The 23,874-nt window shown below is 39.9% G+C and overlaps 1 protein-coding gene across 1 annotated transcript in view; it reads left to right on the forward strand.

Annotated features, from left to right (window-relative positions):
- grin3a (glutamate receptor, ionotropic, N-methyl-D-aspartate 3A) overlaps positions 1-23,874 on the forward strand; it is a 58,864-nt gene that overhangs the window by 18,762 nt on the left and 16,228 nt on the right. The window contains exons 3-7 of the mRNA XM_037753678.1: positions 12,807-13,476; positions 14,905-15,288; positions 16,199-16,344; positions 20,523-20,638; positions 22,977-23,128. Of these exons, the coding sequence (XP_037609606.1) occupies positions 12,807-13,476; positions 14,905-15,288; positions 16,199-16,344; positions 20,523-20,638; positions 22,977-23,128 (1,468 nt within the window). The remainder of the gene's footprint in view (positions 1-12,806; positions 13,477-14,904; positions 15,289-16,198; positions 16,345-20,522; positions 20,639-22,976; positions 23,129-23,874) is intronic.

The following is a 23,874-nucleotide window of genomic DNA, read 5'->3' on the forward strand; positions in this document are numbered from 1 at the left end:
ACTGCTTCATTAAGTCGTAATACTCTTCACAATGCCAGAGGGCTCACGGGGCTGGAGACCGCCTGAGGGAGAGAGAAATATATGAATGAGTCGAGGGTGCAGGCGAAAGGTCGGAGTTGACTGTCCTCCAGTTCTGCAGAGGAAGAAGCTGCTATTTGCACATGGAAGTTGCTGAAAGTCAGACATTATATATTTTGAAAGCAATTTTGACTTATTTTGCCTCAGGGCTGACATTTAGACACAGGAGAAGTGCTCGGATACATTAAAGTTTGATATCATTCTAGAATAATGCGATTTTTATTAAGTCAGTCGGGGGACCTGGGGATGAGAATGAGATGGATGAAAGTTTGGAAAATAATAAATTGAATTCATTTGATGAGATTTTAGAGAAGTTATGAAGACCTTCAGGCCCATATTATTTTAATTTTATACAATATTAAAGCTTAAAATCCTGTTTTTCACAGTGCTTACAAGATGTTAGTTTTCCAATTGTTTCAAAATAAGTTATATAATGAAGAGATATTAACATAAGTTAGAGTGATCAAACAGGGGGTGATGTAAGAAGAACCTTTGGTTGAATAAAGGCATAAATGCATCACATCACAGTGCACAACTACAACTTTTGAAACAACATACATTTTCCCTATCGCTGCTGTAATACAGGAAAATAAGTACACAAAGATAATGGCCTAAGGGATATAGCATGGGACATTATATTACAAGAAGTTGTTAGACAAACATTTGACATTGGTGCAGTAGCACGTTTAGGTGGAGGAGTGTGTGAGGCAGTGTGCAGGACCGGAGTGAGTCTCTTTAAGCTCCATTGACTTCAAAATCTCCACCTGTTACCAGCAAATTGCTGTGGCGGCACAGTTCTGCTGCAACAAAGAAAGTCACCGAACTAATTAACTGGTTGTTTTCACCTTGCGAGTCTGTCTGTGTGTGTATGTGTGTGTGTGTGTGTGTGTGTCATCATAGTTAAATGTGGTCCTGGGGACACATACTGTAGTGGGAACCACCACAGAGGTGGTTTTGAGTACTTTGCCAGGTGTTTAGTGCTTTGGTGGGGGGGGGTGGCCCAAGAAAGAAACAAATCATTTTATATACCTAATTTATGTGCAGTCGTTTCATTTCAGCTCAGTGTTTCCTGTAGCGCTAGTTTCTCTCCTTTCTCCTCTCCTTTGGTGTTTCACCGAGGGACAGCGAGACGGCATTCAAACACTCGGCAGTCTGATAACTTGTGGCTCTCGCCTGTTGCTCCGTTTCAACAATGTTAGGCTGCAAAAACTTGCTTGCATTCTGAAATTCAACCGTGGTGCTCTGTCTGGAAATGATGTGACTTAAACCAAGTAAGATAGCAGAGGAGCTAAAAGGTGGGCGCCCCAGTAGCTCACTTGTTAGAGCAGGTGCCCCATATACCCAGCCTGAGTCCTTACTGCAGCGCCCAGGGTTTTAATCCGACCCCCTGGCCCTTTTGCTGCATGTCATCCTCTCTCTCTCTCTCTCCCTTTCACAACTATCACTGTCACTATCAGATTTTGTCACACCCATGCAGGATGCAGTCATGACACTTTATAGGTGTGTAGTTGAGATTAAAATGAAGGCCGAGTTTGAAGTGTTATCCAAGATGCAAGATGGTCTCTAGTTAGACACTACAATTCCAAAAACATAAGTCTAGCAACCTCTATCTAGTCATCTATATGACTTCTATTGTTGCGCTAGTTGTATCTGCAGAAACTGAAATTCTCCTTTACAGGTCTTGTTAACAGTCTCACCAAGATTAAGCTGATTTAAGACAAGGAATCATATTGTCACACAGAATGATTGTTTCTAAAAACACTGATGATGACAAGTTAGCTTAATCCTATTGTGTAAGAAAGTAAATGAAATCAGTGGCGTTATTATAAAACTTGAAATGAAACAATGAAAGGGCTGAAAGAAGGTGAACATCTCTTGTCCACCATTTAGGTCTTGTTTTGAAATCTAGAGATGAAATATGGCATTTAAGAAAACGTTCCCTTTTTCTAGATTAGTTTCTCTCAAAAGCACTGGCATTACATTGTTAAAAAATCAAGTTGGTTAGTCATGATAAACATTTAAACTTTTTCATTTAAGAGCTTGTCGGCTCTTTTCGTCAGCAGTGGTTCCCAATGTTTTGGGTTTCTGGCCTCTGAAAATGAAGCAATGTCTATTTATGGCCTCTTTTCATAGGTTGTGACCAGTAAAGAGCAATATTTGCTTCTCAAAATGTCTGGAAGGTAAAATTCTAAATTTATTTAAAGATAGTTTGTTTATAGATTTGTTTATTTCCTACCTAGTAAATCATCTGTTGAACCCTAAGATTTCTCTTGTGACCCCCACGTTGGGAACCCTCGTCTTACACCCTGCTGTCACTTTCAGCCGCTTCAGACATTTCCATTGCAGTGAGGCGACTGCCTTCGGTTTGGTATTAGAGCTGTGGTATTATGGTGCTTGTTGGATGAGCTCACCTGGAAGGAAGTGCTGTCAATAGTGTTGAAGCCAGAAAGCGATCTGACAGATGAGAAACAGAAAAGCTTTAGCGGTTCTCAAGCTAGACATTGAAACCCTCCGGGGAATCTATTGCATGATTATTATGGACTTATGGTGGCAGCAGAGTCGCTGGCCAAGCAAAAAATCATTCATAAGAGGAAAAAGCTGATGACTTATAGAGGTGTTTGTCATCAGATAACTAGAATATTATGGCAGGTGAGGTATTGTAGAAACCACCAGCTAGGTGCTAACCCACTTCCAGTATGACCAAGCAAGTTTGGAGCCAGATGTTGTTCGCAGGAATCCACACAATTAGCAGCTGCTTGAAAAATGTTGATGTTTGAATGGTGTTAAAACACATAAGTAAAACATATTTTCCATCCATCCATCCATCCATTAACTTCCACTTATCTGGGGCCGGATCATATAAACACATTAACAAAGTAAAATTGTTATTGCCCCAAAAGATTAAAAAATGCTAAAAAAAAGATAAGTAGCCACAAAAAAATAAACAATCAAGATTGTAGATCAAGGCCTAATTAATTTGTACAACCACTACAATCCACATAGCAACTGCACAAAGATGGATGACAAGTTGAAGAGCAAAAAAAGAAAGAAAACAATTTGGCCAGATATTTACGCAGATGTTTTCCTCCAGGCTATGTGGTAAAACAGGTGTGCAGCTGTCAGATAAGGGACTTCCACATGGATGGTGAATATGTAATAGATGGAGGGGGTTACTGGGGAATTTCAAATACAAACGGAGAGTAATTTGAGGTCAAATAAGTGTGTGATCCTCATTAATTAAGGTGCACCAGGCAATGTTGTTATTTGAACAAAAACTCCAGGTGTATCAGACAAGCATGTGAACCCCCCTAATTAACACACAGTAGGTTGGTTATACTTGTCCAACTTCTACCTGTGCTGGTGTTTGGGGGTGTATTTTCTCCATAGAGTAAGTGGTAAATCATAACTAACAGCTCACAGCACAAGTTGAACCAACATTACATGTTTTTCTGCCAATATGAAAATGTGTCAGGTGGCAACCCAGTCGCCAGAAAAAATGTTGGCATTGGACGCTTTTGCAAACCACGCATTGAATGTCAACGTTTCAGAACCAAATATACATTTCATAAATACGTTTCATATCAGCCTTGTATCGCCCTTGCAGATATGCAATGCCATGTGGTTAACATTGTGAAACGATTGGTCAGGTTTAGGCAACAAAACTACTTGGTTAAGGTTAGAAAAAATATCATAGTTTGTGTATAAATAATAATGTAACAACTTACCAACCTTACATAACAACACAATAAAACCATTATAGTTAGGTTTAGGAAAGAACTACATGGTTGGGCTTACAACTTCTAAGTTTGTACAGTGAAAATGACACTGAACATTGTGAACACGGGACACGAACAAACAGCTGATTGTAAACGGTTGTTACTGCAAACGTTTTTAGCTCGATACAGTGACATATTCCCCAGTGAAATGGAATATTTGAGTGGTGTACAGTTACAAGAGAGATTTAAATCAAATCCTTTGCATGTGATTGGACCACTAAAACGTGTGCGGGCTTAGAACGTAGCGCGATACAGAGCTATGTACAGAGGACTGTGGCTCCACACACACCTCCCTTGTCTAAAAGTTGCAAATTGATTGATGGATGGATGTCATGGTATTATTGGTTAAAACTGGTTGGTACTAGCTTACGTAAGCATACGTCACACGTTACAGGAAGAAAAGATGATTGGATTTGGATATAAAAAATACGGATATATTGTTAAATAGGTGCATAGTGTGACCGGGGATGCTCTAAAAGGGTTAAAAAAGCATTTTTTTCATTTTCATCTTTACATTAAAAATAATTCAAAATGCATTTTTCGCTTGTATGTGAAGAAATTGTCAACTTTTAACAATTGAAATGTTTGATAATGACTTAAGAGTGATATGTGTATGCATGTGTGTATGTACTGTATATATGCGATGTATATAAATGACCTCAGTGTATGGAAGATGGATTCTATCAATTCCCAACTGTAAATGGCTTTAAAGGAATCTTGCCAAATCTTTACGACTGCAGAATATGTAAAATGTCCCAAGATCAATGTTCTTCTGCATGATTAGAATATTTATTGACTAAATATGCTGACATAAATAATGTATGGTATGGATGAAAAATGAAACAAAACTAATCTAATAATGTAGAAAGATTAGCATTCCATTATGATAAATCAGAGGTTTAATTATTTTTTATTTCAAATAGGGTTAATAAGTCATCGCCGGCTTTTCTGCTTGGCTATTTTATGTATTTATTATTACTTTCATTCCAATCTCTCTCTCCATTTGCTTTCACAGGCTTTGATCGGGCTGTACCATAGACACACTCATCATCCTGATGGTCACACTACAGATCTGTTTATTATTATTATTATTATTTATCACTTGGTTCTATTTGCTAGCATACGTTTTGGTCATTCATTCAGTTGGTCTTGTGGGGAAAAAAATCATTCAAGGCACATCACTTACCATTATATTTATAAAATAGCACAAAGGGACACTGGAGTATACTGTACATGGTGCAGCAGAGCAATGGCACATTTATAGGAACCCCACTAAAGTGCACACCACACTGAAATGCTACTGGCCTTGGAAGTAACGTGGGGCTAGATTACTGTAGTCAGCAAGCTAGTTAATCTTCAAAGCTATAGGTGTGTAAACCTGATTTCATCACAACTTTTCCCTACATGGGGACCAGAGCTTCCAGACAACACACATCACTATTGTGCCTCCCAGCACAACTTCAAAGCTGTAGCGGTGTAACCCTGTCACCTTTGATGTGCCTTTACCTACATGGGCCTTGTTTATACTGCCAGCCCAAATCTATTTTTTGAGAATATCCAGATTGTATCCAGATAGATTCTAGAAAGTCTGTACAGCAAAAAATAACAAAAGAAAACACATGAAATACGATTTTTGCAAATCTGATCCAAACCACATCTGGAGTTTCCCCTTGCTCCGGCTGGTGGGCGGTGCTTAGTTTTGGCTCGACTGTTTTGAACATGGAGGCCGGGTCACAAACTTTCTCATTTTACAGTTAAACAGTACACTACAAGATGTTTCTGAAAACATTTGAGGCAAGAAATAGGCATTAGAGTAACAGAATATTGATTCACATTTGATCAGCACTGCCTAGTTTGACCGTTTGATCGGAGTTTGTAAGTTTCCCGAGCAATGATTGGTGGTTTTCTTTCGGGTGGTGAAATCTTGCATAAGGAGCACTATAGGGACACACATGAACATGATTTTTTTCACAGATTATCTGTCTCTTGCACTACTGTCATGATACAGTTTCAGTTTTATAAAAACAACTTTTTATCATATTTGCTCAAAGTTACCAACTGCAACTTTAAAAGGGGAAAAGAACAACACGGTGTATGCTATTGCAGTAGTATCTGTATTTCTATAAGCCTATGAGAGGCGCTGATAAGGTTTGCCCAGTAGACTGAGAAGCTGAGGGAGGAGAGGTAAATGGCAAAAGATGTGATAACAAAGCAGTGGAAGAGAAAACGTAGGGTGCAGAACAAGAAAGAGAAAGACAGAGTGGAAAATAAAGAGAGAAAGACATTTTCACGTTTACTGTAAATAACCCCTGGAGGGGCAGATACAGATATACTACAGGGGGCAAAAGTCTTGTATGAACAGATAAGATATACAGTGGCAGGATAAATATCAGAAGCTTATCTTATTAATTTGTTCCCCCACCAGAGACAATCCTTCGTGATAAAAATCATTTTAAAGTGATGGATACCCTCCAAAGCCAAGTAATAGTACCCTGATGTGCCAGCCAGCTGGGCTATAAAGATAGAAAATGCTATATAATAAATGTCCCCTTTGAGGTTTTCTGTACCAATGTAAGTAAAACACTTTCTGTTTGCTTCAGGGAGGGATTGGTCTAACAAGGACAGATGCTCTTGGCAGACTTTTATGCTGCAAAACATGCAGCGGCATGCCCTTATATCTGTATCTTTTCGTGTTAAGAACAAGATGTTTTGACACTAACCGAAAAAACATCTTTTAATGTTGTTGATTCATTTTTTGCGAGTAATATAAGATATGAAAGTTTGAGTGCATTTCCATCCCTTTTCATTCAGCTTGCTTTTTTTTTGCTCACTCACTCCCCGTTCTAGTACGGCCAGTGATGTGAACATGAACACAATGTTGCGGTTATACCTGCATGAGGCTAAAAAATTGTTTTTTAGAGTGATTCATGAGGAAAGAAAACGAGGCGGACGTTAGATTAAGTTAAGTGTCGCTGGCTGCGTAATAGATGTGATTCACCCAGACGTCACTCGTGACTCAAATGCCACCATTTTTCCATTCATGGGGTGGAAATGAATCACGTCGCATTGTATAAAAAGTTAAAGCATAGCTTCTATTTAGAGCGTAGGAGGTGCCATAGCCGTTCCAGAGGAAGTCCGTGTCTTGTTTAACAGTCAACGACCCTGAAGAGAAAACCCCTGAAAATGTGAAAATGTGTCCAACACCTGTCCTTGCATGAGTCATCAGCTTGTTGGACAAAAGCTTTTTGACTTAAGAACTTGAAGACTTTATATCTGCTCAGACAACATGAGCTATTGGCTAGACACCTCACATAAAATCATTTTGAGGGTGTTTTCATGCTTGCATTTTTGCTTTTGCATACATGGAAAGTGTACCATGACAACACACTTAAACTGCTGTTGTTTGAGTAGTTAGGAGAACAGCATATTCACAATTGCATTATTCTTTGAAAGGCACTTCAAAGCTCAATTTCATGTCATTCACTGCAAAATAATAAGTGGTGGAGGGAAGTACTCGGATCCTTTACCTAGGTAGCACTACTACATTGTAAAAATACTAGGGTTCTGAATAGTATAAAAGCTTCATTCGTAACGTCGACATTCAAATTATTATTATTAATGACTTGCATGTAAAAGTCAAAATGTATAAAAAAACAAGATAGATGTAATTTCCAAAATTCCCAGCATGTCTATATCTAATAAAATATTCTGCTTCAATCCATATTTACTGGCGTTTAGCCTTTCAAAAACAACATTTTTTTCATGGCAGTGAGATAAATAAACAAAACTGTTTGCATCGAAAACATTAAACATTCAAAGGCTTCATTTGAAAACCTCAATAGAAGCTTTGAATATAAGAAAAAAAAGACATTTGGTACAGCCCTAAAAGCATTAAAAAAAAGTACTGTAGAAATGTTAAATAAACAGAATATTTTTGGCATCATTGGGCCAAAGTGCTCTGAGAGATAATTAGACTATTGCACCTCCTCATAGCTCTGTTTTCCCGTCACGGGATGAAAATCCATCCTGCGACGGGAGACTTTTGCCAATCACAGGTCAAATCAGAGAGAGCGTTCTTATTGGCTGTGCTCTGGCTGGTGAGCGGTGCTTGGTATTTCCTCAACTGGTCTCAACATGGTTGCCGGGTCACAATCTATTCTCAGTTTACAGCTTAACAGTACACTACAAGGTGTTTCTGAAAACATTTGAGGCGAGAAATAGGCATGAACTTAACAGAATATTGATTCATATTTGATCAGCGCCGCCTAGTTTGACCGTTTGCCCGGAGTTCGCAAGTGATTGACTCACGGTTCTCATAGATGGCAGCTGGACGACAGACTCCAGATCAGCTGGTACATAAGTGTTAATTGTGAAATGTACTTTGTATCAAAAGTAAAAGCATTGATACCATGCCTTGCAAATATTTTTAGTAACATTTGCGTAGTTTAAAGGGATAGTTTGGGTGTTTTGAAGTGGGGTTGTATGAGGTGTCTATAGTCAGTGTATTACCTACAGTATAGATGACGGTCAGCACTCCCCCAGTTTGGAGAAGCAGACAGGAGTTACTGCACAGAAGCAAAGCAATGTACTGCTGTGAACGTGGCCGGCAGTAAAAACATATTTTAGCAAAGTAGTGTAGAAGAAAGAAAGTGTAAAGTATAAAACGATAATACTCAAGTAAACTTTAAATACCTCATTATTCTACTTACTTGTGTAAATGTGTAGGTAAATCCAACCGCTGGAAATGAATAACACAATTACAGAACAGGAAATGACATCCCCATTGTCTCTGCTGCTTTCTCCAGACTGTGAAGGTAATGCAACATGCATGTTTCGGTTTCTAGACCATACCTGAATTCACACAACACCCTAAAGTCGTCACTGGCACAGCAGTCCTGTGGCGTCTGCAAACCGGTCTGATTAGAAGAATTCAATAGTTCATTAATAAGTGGAGCCAATCAGGATCAAGCCCGGATGTAATTAGCACCCTGGAGTTTGGATTATGTGAGTGGAGTGGCTGCAATTTCTGCTCCACAGTCAGCGCAGTCACTCCACTCTGGATTACGCTCCCTGCCTGCTTCCCGTTCATGCATGACAGAAAATGGTCCGTCAAATCCCTTGAAAAGAATTACATGGGAAAATCCACATGTACACTCACGGCACTTATCTTATCAACGTTTCTATCCATGTTTGCTGTAGCATGACATGTCTGCTACACTGGTAGGATAGGGCAATGTGGAAGGAGCGACCTTTGGGTGAAAGAGTTTCTGATTTTTCTAAGAAGCGGCTTTCTGCAGCACGACTCCACTCTGCTGACACAGTCTGCTAGTATTAGTCTGAAATTGTCTGTAACACACTAAAAATCGTATTGATGTCTTGACTAAACACGAAATATTAGCTATTATACAATGTGCCCTTTTAACAGTCATGCAGCGCCCTCTGCGCTGTCAGGAATGTGCAAGAGCGTGTCACTTCACTCGTGTACAACGAGGAAAGAGACACACTCCGCAGGTAGCTTAACAGCTACGAGCCGCAGCGAAGACTCTGACCTTCAGACAGACTAGTTGAGCTGTCAGCTTGACTTAACACCAGTTAAAGATGTAGGAAAGCAGACAAGGTGGTGGAAAATGGATTTTTTTTTTTTTTTTTACGGTGAGCAAGGTGACACGAAAGGGGCATTTTGGTAAATGTCACGTCGTTACCTCCTGAAGGCATATCGGAGAGGTGTTCATCTACCTGCACAAAACGGATGTCGCATTCTTTCCCACATCCAAACATATCCATTCCAGTGTGTTTTATTTGTTTTTTTTCTGTGTGGGAGTGGGAGTGTGTGCGTCTACTCCGGTATCTGACACTCTCAGACAGCCAGTAGCATGGCTCAGTGAGAGAGATGGCGTGATCACTGGACCGCGGCCCATCTCATCCTGTCACACACGAACATACACACACACAAACACACTCTAGACAGCCACTGAGGCCACCTAGATAATACACCTTTCTCCCGGTGCTGGTGTTACACCATTAAATTGGGATTTCTGTATAAACTAACCAAGGGTAAAATACAATCGTACATTTAAGCCCGTAAATCCTGCAGCTACGGAAATCCTGAAGAGTCTGGAGAAGGTGGTTTTCTTATTGGCATTATTGTACAAAAAAAGGCAAGCCAGCAGAAAACTTCTTTAGCAACTGTGAGTCTTGCAGTTAACTTAACTTGTTAGCTTTCTCCATGCATAAAGAAGATATGCTGCATTGATACAAGACAAAATTATTTATTCTAAGGGTCTTGAACTTGAGTACGGCAGTGTTCGAAGTGGGCCGGTACTCACCGGTGCGCAGTACCATCACTCCACTACATTTTACTCCTTGGTGTACCGTGACTTTTTCTTGTGCACTTCTCACAAGCTGCCGGTACTCTTTTCTGCCCTCTCCATATCGTGTTTTTTGGGAGATTCATAATGCCGATTCATAGCGGCACAGCGCCAGCGTTTTTGGCCGTATGAACTTGTGGGGAGCATCTGGACGAGCCGACGCACGGCACGAGGGAGGGGGGTTGAGAACGAGTTTGCTGTAATATTCAATACCATATCCACATCCTTTATGTGAAACAATTAGCGAACAGTTCCTCATAACTTTTTCTTTATTTGTGAACAAATATAATGAATGAAACAGTATTTAAAAGTTTTCTGAATCTGTTCTTTAAGGGCAAACATTTTCAGAAGAATGAAATGTTCAGATAAATGCGGTGATATTTGTTAATAATAAAATAACCATTTAACTAGTAATAACAGTGGTCCAAAATGATGAAAAATTGCATCATTTTAAGTCAAAATATATCCTAGTATCTAATCACTGTGGAAATTCAGAATGTGTCTCTTTATCCTGCTGCATAATATGAAGGAGCATCCTGACTGGGACCTGAATGATACCCTACTATAGGCTACAAATAACACAGGAAAGAACTTTAACTATTAACACTATGAGTAAATATACAAACACACCACCTTAGCCCTATTGTGTTACAGTTGGAATATTATTGGAGTATTATAGGCCTACTATAGAAGATGCATAGCCCAAGTATAATAATAGCAATAAAACCACAGCTGATTATGACTGACACAGTATAGCATGCTTAAAGACATATTGAATAAGAGTATTGGTACTTACTTTTTTTCTATTTCAAGTCTGCAGATTTTGAATATAGACATCATATCCCTGTACATCCCTGTTGGGTAGTTGTGATCACTTTTTTCTCTTGTCTTTACCAGAAAAGCCTGCAGCATTGGTCGTTTGCTTTAATGCCTGCAGCGACACATTTCTACGTGTACAAAAGTCAGAAGTAGTGTGGCGTGATGTTGTCACAGCACAGCAAAGCCTCTCAGGGAGCAGGCCGCGGTGGGTCGATGAGTCAACAAAGCATGTGGCTTTGACAAGGGAGACTGTTCTTTTCTCATTTACTTCCAACGGATGTTAGTTTTTCTTTTTAACCTGTGACCACAATATTTCAGTAACTTTAATTAAAATAATTCTTCTTTTAACCATGAACCACGATTGTTCCCTAATATTAACCAAGGTGTTTTCTTTTCAATCAACAATCTTTGGTCTTTCTTTAGCAGCTGGTTAGATTGTTATCAGGTCATTAAAAGGGCGTTATCAAGCCTCAAAGATGTGGGTCAGAAGGGGCCTGCCAATAGGTTTTATCATCTATTCACACGGATGATCACTGAAAGAAGTAATTAAGGCAGACGACAGCAACCTCTAGTGACTGTAGTAATTATGACAGGAGCAAAAGTCAGGTGCTGTAGTATAAACGGCATGATACTCAATATAGGTTTGAGGTTGGTGGTGATGGATGAGCCACAAAAGACAGGGCATTCACACAGGAGACCGAGGTTTGCCTCCCGTGGGAAACCAACAATGTGTAGTTGTCTTTGTGTTCACAACCTTAAGTTTCACTATTCAAATATAATTATTTTAAGACAAAACACAATCTTTTTTAAAGGGACTGTTTGTAAGAATCAGAATTGCTTGTTAACAGTGACACCTGTGGCCGTTAAGTCAATGAAAGTCAGCGTCGGGTTCGCGCTTGTGCTCGCTCTACATAGTCATGAACGAGCATCGCTCAAAACAGTGAGGCGACACATGGCCAAAAAAACACAATAACACACTATATTTCACCTGCTTGGCAGTAACGTTAGCTGACCAGATGAAGGTCTCTCCATGAATCACTGCTGATCCTAGTGTTGGCTTTTCCTGCTTCAGCCTCCCAACCGCGGTCGGAGGGAGACACCGGCACCCGGTCGGAGACGATAACGTAACTTGCTGCAGAGCCCCGTCTCTTCACAAGACACGGGAAACCTCTGTTGGTCTGGAGGAGCTGCATCATTTATTTCTGCACAAACGTCCACTGTACATTCACTAGATATTCTCAGAGCTAAACTAACTCTTCTGCAGTGTGTAGTGTGCGCACATGCACGTGAGGTGGAGCGAGCTGTGAGTGAAGGCAGGCAGTTAGGCAGAGGAGCAGAGACCCTGGAGACCAAAGCTACGGTCTCCCCCGCGTCCAACACTGTTTTGCAAGACGGGCTTCACTAGATATAACTTTGTAGTTGTTACACTGTAACATTGTAGTTTGTGTTGAAGTCTGAGTCTGAACAGCGTAGCCACACGCATGGGACACCGACCCCGATTGATTTATACGTGTAAGAAGTCACAAACAGTCCCTTTAACCCAATGGATTTGTTGCCTAAACCTAAATAAGCTTTTTTTTTTGTTCAAAACGTGATATTTCAATAAGTTTTATGTGTTAGAACGTGTTGTTTTTAAGTTTTTCTTTCACATCGTAGTAGGTGTAAATTATCTTTTGTCCTCTAACTCTTTTGTTATCCTCCTAACACCACACTCCCCCATTTCTTTCTTTTTCTCTCTCTCTCTCTCTCCCCACATTCCCCTCAGATTTCTATCCAGCACATCATTTGAGGGCCAGAGCGGTCTTATATCCAGAGACACTAACAGCCAGAATGTCATCTCAGAGGCCCATCACTACATCTGGTCCCTCCAGCTGGACCCTCTAGGCCAGCCAACCTGGACCCGCCTGGGACGCTGGCGCAGGGGGGAAGTTCTGATGGACCAGCGGGCCTGGCCAAGCCATCAGGGATCCGGGGGCGGAGGAGACTGGCGCCGATCCACGCGGCTGCACATGCGGGTGGTGACGCTGGTGGAGCACCCGTTTGTATTCACCCGAGAGGTGGACTCGGACGGGATGTGTCCCGCGGGCCAGCTGTGCCTCGACCCGCTCACCAATGACTCTTCGCTTTTGAAAGGGTTTTTCAAGAACCTCTCAGGACGCAACGGATCTGTTCCCACGGACCTGAAGAAGTGCTGTTATGGTTACTGCATAGACCTGCTGGAGAAGCTTGCAGAGGACATGGGCTTCACTTTTGACCTCTATATTGTAGGCGATGGAAAATACGGGGGGTTCAAGAATGGTCGCTGGACAGGATTGGTGGGTGATCTGCTCACCGGCGCTGCCCACCTGGCAGTGACATCTTTTAGCATTAATTCGGCCAGAAGCCAAGTCATTGACTTCACCTCGCCCTTCTTCTCCACCAGCCTGGGAATTCTGGTCAGTACTGCTCTCTTACACTTCTTTATTTCATACCGATTTTTCACTTTTTCCCCAAACACTTTTTATATATCTCTCTTCTGTTATTTGTAGTTGCATGCTTCTCCGCTCTCTGTCAATGACCTTGCCTCAACTCTCTCTGCTTGGTATGCTGCTGGTCAGTATCAATATGGCAGAGTTTTATTACTGCAAGCCCTATAGATTATTGGATTCTAATGCAATTCCCCATATGGGGCTAGACTGGTGAGTGCACAACTTTGTGGGTGACCCTATTACTACAATTACCATACCTAGTCTCACATGTCTGCACAGGCATAGGGAAGATGCCACTACGGTGGTTTATTTACATTAACTGTCCCTTCTATTATCTGTATTTTACTGTAAGTATCTCTCTCCTACACAACTCAAACAGCAACTTTACCAGTAGATGCATTTGATAACACTTCACCGTTGGATTATGAAACAATTTTTTGTCCTCTTAATGCTAGACTTCTGAATTTGTAGCTTCACTGTGTGAACAGTTTTATATGTATTTGTAGAAAAAGGTTACGAGGGGGGATTGAAACATTCTTCCTATCCAACACATTCTCATCCCAAATCATCGCACCCCTCCGCATCACTTTTCGGTCACAGTAAACACATGCTTAATTTTGTGAATTAAACAAAAACACTTGCATAGGATTAGGCAACAAAACTACTATAGTTAGGTTTAGGAAGAAATATAGTTGGGCTTAGAATTACTACGTTTTTAGAGTGCAAATGTGACTTGATGTTGACACGAACGAACCGCTGATTGTAAAGTGAAAGTGAAACGTAACACACGGGACACAAACAGCGGTGTCCTGGATGAAAGCCCTGTATTGCTCTTTATAATATGTCACCACCACAGTGCTTTCCCTGTGCGTTAACTGTTGCTGTAGATTGGTTTACATTGTATTTAATGGAAAACCCGGTGTGTCTCCTATCACCGCTAAAGGCCGGCATCGAACGTCGACTACCGTGACAAAGCCTCGGTATTTGACGCCCTGGGAATGAGAACGGGCTGTCCTATTTAGCCCACTCCCAATTAAATCAATCAAATTATTCCTTCCCATTTCATCATGGTGTGACTTTTTGTGAGACTTGTTTCAGTTCCTAGCTCAAATTGGTCAAACAAGCCTATGTATAATCATTTACTGAGTTTCTGATGAGTAAATAACCCAACACACTGAAACAGCTGTGGCATAAAACAGATCAAAAAGGTGCAGACATACATACTCTCCGATTTCTATCCACACCTGTTTTTGATTTTCCAGTCCTAACCCTAGTAAATCATCATGACATGTCAGAAAAAGACGACACAATGCGAGTTTACTTTGAGCCTGTCAAAAGCAAATTACATCAGTTATGAAAGTTTTTTCTGTGTCCCCCCCGAACCCCAATGCTCAGGTTCGTACTCGCGACACAGCTGCACCCATCGGTGCCTTCATGTGGCCTCTCCACTGGTCCATGTGGCTCGGCATCTTTGTCTCCCTCCACGTCACCGCCGTCTTCCTCACCCTGTACGAGTGGCACAGCCCGTTTGGTATGACGCCACGTGGACGCAACCGCGACCGGGTGTTCTCCTTCTCCTCTGCGCTCAACGTGTGCTACGCCATCCTCTTCGGTAGAACGGTTGCCATCAAGCCGCCAAAGTGCTGGACCGGCCGCCTGCTGATGAACCTCTGGGCCATCTTCTGTCTGTTCTGTCTGTCCACCTACACTGCTAACTTAGCTGCCGTCATGGTCGGGGAGAAGACCTACGAACAACTGTCAGGGATACATGACCCAAAGGTACGGAAATGCGCAACACTGCAAATAACTGCTGATTCATAAGTTGACGTTTAAAGTGTTTGAGCTTTTTTTCCTCACTGGTTTAAAATGGATGATGTCATGAACTTCCTTGCACCAATCAGGATTCAGCAACATTTTGAATCAGAATATGATGACAGATTGGCTTTTTTGGTCACTGACAGTCAAATCTGATAAAACCTGAGTTTTTTGAGTGTGAAATTTGTAATAAATAGAAGAAAATATGGGAAGATATATATTTTTTTAACTTCCGTATTTAGTTATTATGAATATTTCCTACGCTGAAATATGTTTTCAGCGGCTGTAATTTAATCAAAAGACAATATACATTTTTCTTTGCTTTTTACTTTATCAATTCAAATTAAAATTAAGACATTTTTGTTCAAAGATTTAAGGTATTTTTGCAGATTTTTTTTTTCATTTAAGGTTTGAAACTAGGTTTCATTTGTTTGTTCATGTTCAGGCTGTTGTGGACTGTCTCTCTTAAAAAATGTCCCTGATGTACACCTAAAAATAAAACTGCAGACCGGAGGATTAGGTAACTAAACTACATTTTAGAAGAGCCTGTATTGTGAAGTCAGCAAATAGATTATTTAATTAAACCACCTTTTGTAAGGGCAATTGGCGCAAGGCAATCAATGCTTTTTGTCAACGCACCAACTCTCTGGATCACAAGAGTGCAGGGATACTGAGAGTCAGAAAAGAAAAGAAAAGAAACAAATCAGTATAGAGTTTCACAGGAGCTCTCCTTCTGCATCTGAGAATTAAAAAATGTCAACTGAAGAAAAGAGAAACAACAGACTAGAGTGAAAAATATCAATATAAATCAATATCAATGCATTCTGAAGGCATTCTAAGGGTAACATCTGGATGTATTTCTTCTTTCCTGCAGTTGCACCATCCCTCTCAGGGATTCCGATTTGCCACAGTGAGAGAAAGCAGCGCAGAGGACTACCTCAAGAAGAGTTTCCCTGAGATGCATGAGTACATGAGAAGATACAACGTCCCGGCAACACCAGATGGCATACGTAATCTCAAGTATGACAGCGTTATATGTACTGTACAGTCCAAATGCACACTGTACATTCATGGTAGAGTCATCACTGACCGTGGTATCACTGCCATCTGTCCTCTGATAGTTATCTCTTGCTGTCATCATTCCCTGAAAAAAATCTTACACACACGGAAAAAAAAACAAAACTGAATCATCTTTGAAAAGCAAAACAGAAATGGGAGTTACGTGTCCAAGGAAAATCAAAATTTGAAGAACAAAAAATAAATCTGTCATTCCCCACCACAAGCCCGCCTGTTTGCATTCAGATCTCACCCTCCTCTTTACCCTGCCATTGCTGTCATCCTAAGCTGCTTCGACATTCAACTGGCATCCCCGTGGAGCAAAGCAGAATATAGTGAGAAAAGGCAGCTGAATGCAAGCCTAGGCTGGGTAGGACACAATTTGAATGGATGAAACAAGATTTTTTTTTTTTTTTTTTTTTACTGAGCTTGTAAAATGCTGATTAGAGGGTACAAGGGAAAATGTCATCTTTAGAAAATTACAACTGGGAACAAGACAGCATACAAGTGTGCCGCAGTGTGCTTAGGGTTTACTCCCAAAGTGACCAGGCATTAGTTATCATTTACATAATCATATAATACTAGTGCAGTGCCCCTTCGGAGCGTGTGCCAGTCTGGAACGAGCCGATTGCATGGCCCCCAGAAGTTCTGCTTGCAGCGCTGTCGAGAACTGGCTGTTTGTACCCGCCAAGTGTGAGGTTATGCAAAGGGCAGTCAAACATACAATACATACACAGACAGAGAGACAGACAGAGAATGCTTCCTTTATGGTTAAATGATGCTGTTACAGTACCACTTATTGGCACCAAACTTGCCACGGTCACTCAGACACCATATCTACACACCAAATGTGGTTGCAATAGCACAAAGCATTCAGGAGATATGACATTTTGTAATATAAGCACTGCCCACAGCATTTGACTTTGAGGACTAGCTATAGCGAAACTGTATGGAACATCAACAATCCAAAAGTGTGAATTTTTCTTGCTTGGTCCAAAGATGTTCTGTACCAAATTTGGTGACGATTGCTCAAAATTTGTAAGAGGAATATCAAAAAATCTGATTTGGACACAATTCAAAATGGCAGAAAATCAGTCTAGACACAGATGGGCATGGCTTATATGGATAGATTCATCTGGACCCACAATATAGACTCAAAGTCTAATGTCAAAAGGGTCAAAAGTTACAGAAGAATTTTTCAGTTTTCTTCAACTGCCTTTTTGGATTGTACTTTGAATCATGACCAATGATCATATTTTTAATGTTTTATTATTATTATAATAGTGTCACAGTCTGGCTCTCTGCCCTTACATGGAATTTCCATCCATCCACCAATTGCCCTCGGACTTTCCCCAAAGAACGTATATTGCGAAGAAGTGAAAGTCAATTGCTTGTTCCATTGCAACGTCAGCGCCCAGCAGCAGAGCTATGCTTCCGCAATTTTGGACTGAAAACGACTACCAGATGCCAGTAAAAGTGCCTTACAAAAGTAAAAGACAATTATTTCTATCCTATTGCCATAATTGTAATGTCTCTACCAAAATGGCCTGTGTTGAACAATAAAAAATATCATAATTATGCATACTATTACAACTATTTACTTACTTATTTATTGAACTTTTTGCCTGGCCTCTTCCCAGAGGAGCATAAAGTGAGAAATGGACATGAATGGAAGTCTAACTTTTTTCATGTGAAAGTTTTCCAAAATCGATATCTAATAGACCACAGACCATGCATGTAGAAGAGATTGTGCCCTGTGCTTTTGCCCTGTGTGTTAAATAGCCTATAACTACATTCGATTCTGTTTATTTCATGCTACTAGCACTTCTAGTTACTGATCGATAGTAAGTTGTTTGGGAAGAGAGACGTTAATACATCCACCACAGTACAGGCTTACAGCGTACAGCCCATGGGTGTCTTATAAGATAATAAAAGTAATGAATTACAGCCAATATATCCATTATTACAGCTAGCAGGAAGCTATGATTTCCTGTGGGTCTGATTGCATGTTCATTATGCCGAGGAAATTAACTCATACTGGGAATTTGATTTTCTAAAAAAAAAAAAATTATCCTCTGATTTACAGACGTGTCTTTATACATTCATGGCAATTAACTCATTGGCATTTTCTGTCCAAAATGGCGCCATCGCTACCGCAGTACCATCTAGCAGCCATTGTCAAAAAAAGTTTCTACTCTTTGCTTTTATACTCTTTGTTTTCCCTCCTTTCCCCATCACCTGACTGCCCCACCGATCTACACACCTGTTCCCACTTCCTTCATCAGACCTGCAGTTACTTCCCCCTCTTACTCTCCCACCTGTTTCCACTTTTCCCCTCATCAGCTCTCAGTCACTTATTTTTGGACTTGCTGCACCACGTTTGGCTTCTTCCCCTGTTGCCATTCTCCCTCACCACTGTGACAAGTAGTAAAAGTCCATACACTCTAATGACTGCAACACCATTACTTGTGGAAATGTAGAGGTCTGTTTGCAGTTCTCTTGTTTTTCATCCCTGGACACTATGCACCCATAGTGTTTCAGCTTAATGAACATGTCTCACCACAGCAATTCCAGCCTGTCTGCTATATAATTAGAGCATTTGTGAGAAAGTGCACTGACTGGAGCATTATGAGCCACCAGACAACCGTCTTGCCCTATTTTGGCTTGCTTATTAAAGCGGCAGCGATATCGGAAATACTGCTTTTACATGCCTTAATACAGTCTAACATAACATGAGCTCACACCTGAAACAGAGCAATTTATTAGAGAGTCTTTTTAACCTAGGTGCTAACAGGCCTTACCTTGCAATCTGAAGACTTTTCCCTGATCTACCGCAGAGATTCAAAATGAATGGAACTGCTGTGTCGCACATCACTTTCTAATAAGTACAGCCACACCACAGAAATATGCCCTGTCACTATAGTGCAGCTTTTCCATTGATGCCGTCTGGATGCAAATGCATACTTTTACAAGCGTTACTGCAGGAAGATGATGCAGGGAGGCATCATGTTTTAATCATACTGGATATTAATTGATTGCTGTCAAGGTAGTGCTCTGATAAAATACATAACATTAATACTGTACTATATTGGAAAGACCAAGGATGCAAGCTGCAACCTAATTCAACCTGTAATAACGAACAGCCAGCTTTTGGGTAGAATTTAGCAGAGGACTGCAAACACTGTCCTTGATAACAAGCAGAAAAAATAAAGGGAATATCTTGAAAAAGGCTTTGCAGCGTTTGTATCCCAGTAGGCCGTACCTGTCAGTAAAGAGTTGATTTGTAAAAGCCTCGCTGAGAGTGTTGTGAATTAATACCTCACCTCTGTGTAACAGACTTGGAGTGAGGAATGTGAGTAAATTGGCAGAAACTGGCAGACATTTCACTGACATATGGCCAGTAAAAGTATTGGAAAACCAGTGGCAAAAGGTTGAGAGAAGTTTTTTTAATCATTTAGACCCCATATTTAGTGTTAGACGGCCATCTGAAGGGCTATATAACGACGTGTTCTCGTCCGTACTCGTCATATTTTGAGGCTTGAGCAGAAGCCATCCAAGACCTACCAAAACAGACTGACAAAAAACAAACTTACACTCACTATGTATGGTCATAGGTGTGACATGAGGACAAAACTGAGAAAATAATCCTCAGAGAAGCAGAGCAGGAGTTTGGAGTCATTTAAGATTGCGTCTCAGAAGGTTTTAAAGGTTAATTTGCCAGAGGGTTGCTTTGAAATGTCAATCGCAGAAGACGTTTTTTCTCAGTGCTATGGTTACATCTGTCACTACACTGAATTTGGGAGAGTGACTACAGATCAGTCTCAGTCCATCTATCTGTTTGCCTGTCCAGCCATCCGTCAAAAACATCTCAAATGCCACTGATCAGATAGTCATGAAACTAAAGGGCATAATTTTGGTCAACTCTCTTATCTCTTGTGGAATGACTGAGTGCGTGCTTGTGTTGCACCAAAATGTTTAATTAACACAACATGTTGTGTTAGATGACTGCTGTTAGTTTGTTATATATTAACGCTGAACCCGTCAGCACGTTAGCTCAACGCACACGAAAAAGTGTGACATCCTTTTGCTACATCTGCACTTGCATTGCACTTCCAGTATATTTACTTTCTGTGTGTTTACAGGGCTGACCCTCAGAGACTGGATGCATTCATCATGGACAAAGCTCTGCTGGACTATGAGGTCTCCATAGATGCCGACTGTAAAACACTAACAGTCGGGAAACCCTTTGCTATAGAAGGTAATGCATGGAAGACACATTACTATTTATTTATGGTTGGGAGGGTTACTTTAATGAATTCTGATACAATTACTAATTACTTGTTAAAAAAATCAACCCTGTCTCATACAAAATTAGATTCCCATACAACTAAACATTGCTTTCTTAATTCCGTTTCGGGGGAAACATATTTTCTCCTGAATTACGGTCACACTTTTAAACAGTTTTAAGCTTATGGTTAACATTATAAATTGAAACAAAACAAAAAAAATGCAACAAAACAAATTCATTAGGTTTAGGCAGCACAGCTACTTGGTTAGGTTTAGTGAAAAAAAAACATCATGGTTTGGCAAACGGATTTGTAATACGTCAAAAACAAACGTAATCCACAATAAAATCGGTTTCCCTCGAAACGTAATTCACATGCAGTTTTGTTGTATGGGAATGTACTTTTAGGAGACCTATCATTCTTTATTTTAAAATGTATTCAAACATTTTAATCCTGCTAATAATCTTCATTTTACTATGTATCGGTTATCTGATTACGTCTTTTTGTTCTGTACCTGTTAACGGAATACTGTTACTGTGTTTTGTATCCGAATAATGCTGTTCCATGTAATCTGTTACTCCCAAAACCTGTAGGACACAAAATAATACTTATATGTGTCCATCTTTTTGATCAGGGTATTGGTCGATTAACAACATTTTAAATTCCATTTTTTGTTAGTACTGGAAAACAGTAGTCCGATATCTGGCATCACAACAGTATTCACAACTGTGTTTTGTTTTTAACAGGCCTTTCTGCTTGGCTGCAGACAAATTGACCATGAGCATTTTAGGACAGCCTGGAATTTAACAATATCAATCACTCAACATTTGCACAGCAGTTAATCGTCTTGCTTTCAACAGCTTAGATCCTCTTCTGTTAATCTCTGGTCCATTTAGCAAGCTCCTTCCTCCCACTGTGAAGACACTCCCATGGTGCTTGCTTCCATTACAGGCCACCACAGTCCCAGATTCCAGTGTTGTTGTTAATTACTTAATGCATCCTTAAGCCTTCAGGATACAATACCAATCAATCAGTGTACTTCCTACCAAGGCGAGCTACTTCTGTAATTGGCTGTTGCTGATGTTGTCACCCTTTCCTGGCATGCTAAGAAATTCTGAGATTTACTTACAATATTAACTACCTGCTTTGTTTTAGAGTGGCAATGGTGCTTTCTGATAAGAACTGTTACAAATTTGCCAAGACTCCCTTATTTCTGATCAGCTGTTATTTTCCTTTTTCGGTGAAATGATATAATGAGAGCATATAGAGGTGAAGTTAAGGCGAGGGAGCAAAACAAATAATTTTTCATGCACTGGTCAATTTTGAGATTTTGGGCTACTTGGCTTCCATAACATGTTTTTTTATCAGACTAGAAATAAAACATCCAAAATACACTTTTAGGTGATTAATTTACTTAATTTTGTATATTTGTGTCTGTATATTTCTCCTAAATTCACCAAACGTTAGAATTAGATAATGTCTCATTTCCATATTCAAACATACAATTTCAGAAAACTTGTAATACAAAAAACAATGTCTTAAATGATGTTCCCATACAACTAACCTACATTCTGAATTATTCTTCAAGGGAAACGTATTACATAATCTGCAACAACATGTTTCCCTCGGAGCATAATTCACCATGCAGTTTTGTTTTATGGGAGCATAATTTTTAGGAGATAGGGCTGGGGATTTTACAATACATATCTTTAAAGGCCTTTTTCTCAAAATTTGGTTTTCCTCATACTCTGAGTCAGAAATCTCCACTTCAATAGCACTTACATACTCTAAGCTTTCCAGTTTCATTCCTATCTATATTCTGAAGGTTTTTACAGAGGGGTTTGTTCATATATCATTTATAGCCTAATTAATAGAACATTTTATCCCTGAAAACATGAAAATGGATATATTTTTACAACTGTTTTATGGAGTAATAAAAACAGATGTCTAAAACTCCCACTGTTAAAAAACATTTGACTCTAATATGTCAACAAAATGAAATAATAATTTTGAACTTGGCTTTATTCAATGTTCAGTTCTGCTATGAAAATCAACACATATTTAGTTAGATAATGCTTCATTTGCATATTTATTATTAACATATGTTTATTAACATACAATTTTAGAAAATGTTTTTTAATACAAAAAAATATAATCGCCTTAATGTAGGTAATCAAGTGGGGAAGTTTCATGGTGAAATATATTAGTTAAAATCTTTACCCATGTTCACCTGAGGTCTCCCCTTAAAATGATATTGCTATTATGACAGAGAAATAATTGCATTGTGTGTTTGTTTGTGTCCATTGGCAGGCTATGGCATCGGCCTCCCTCAGAACTCTCCGCTCACCTCCAACATCTCAGAGCTTGTTAGTCAGTACAAGTCAGATGGCTTCATGGACACGCTGCATGACAAATGGTACAAGGTTGTGCCCTGCGGGAAGCGCAGCTTCGCTGTGACTGAGGTAGGAACAGAACCATCTGGTATATACAACAGCAGTAAATGTATTGTTTGGTATGATGGAGACATTTAAATAGATGTTGGGTTTTGACATATTGTATGCTGCTATCACCACCCTTGTATATGGTTAAAATATAAAGGGGTGTTTCAGTTGATATCATAGGTTTTTAGTGTTGGGCAAGCATACTAAAGACCCCAAAAAAAAACATTTTAAAGCTGCACTAATCAATATTTGTCTATTAACACTGGATCAAATGGCTATTCATAACGTGAAAAGGGTCGCTCATAACAAAACCAACCCACTACCTTTCTGTTTGGTCTCATAATTATAAATGTATAAAGTGGTAAAATGTAACTAATAGCACCCTGTGGAAAAAGAGACTTATTGTCATAAAACATGAAATAGGGATGCACAATATATATCAGGCCCAATAAATTATCGGCCGAAAATGGGGAAATTATATTATATTATTATTATTCCGATAATGAAATTATAGCTGATCAATTGTCGGCTGATAATACGAAACCAAATTGCTTTCATTGACTATACAAGCACAGCATCCACACATTCCGATGCAGTTGGCGGTGGTATGCACCTTTAACGTTGGTTTGCAATCCGCAAATAAACAAGAAGCAGCAAGAACAAGAACAGCGAGCGCAGCACGCTTGACGTTAGGATGTTTCAACACAATTGCAAATTGCAAAACAATTTTTCTTTATGTACTTTATTAGAAAATAAAAAAACAAAGA

Source organism: Sebastes umbrosus, chromosome 19, assembly GCF_015220745.1.
Source record: "Sebastes umbrosus isolate fSebUmb1 chromosome 19, fSebUmb1.pri, whole genome shotgun sequence".
Taxonomy (NCBI): Eukaryota; Metazoa; Chordata; class Actinopteri; order Perciformes; family Sebastidae; genus Sebastes; species Sebastes umbrosus.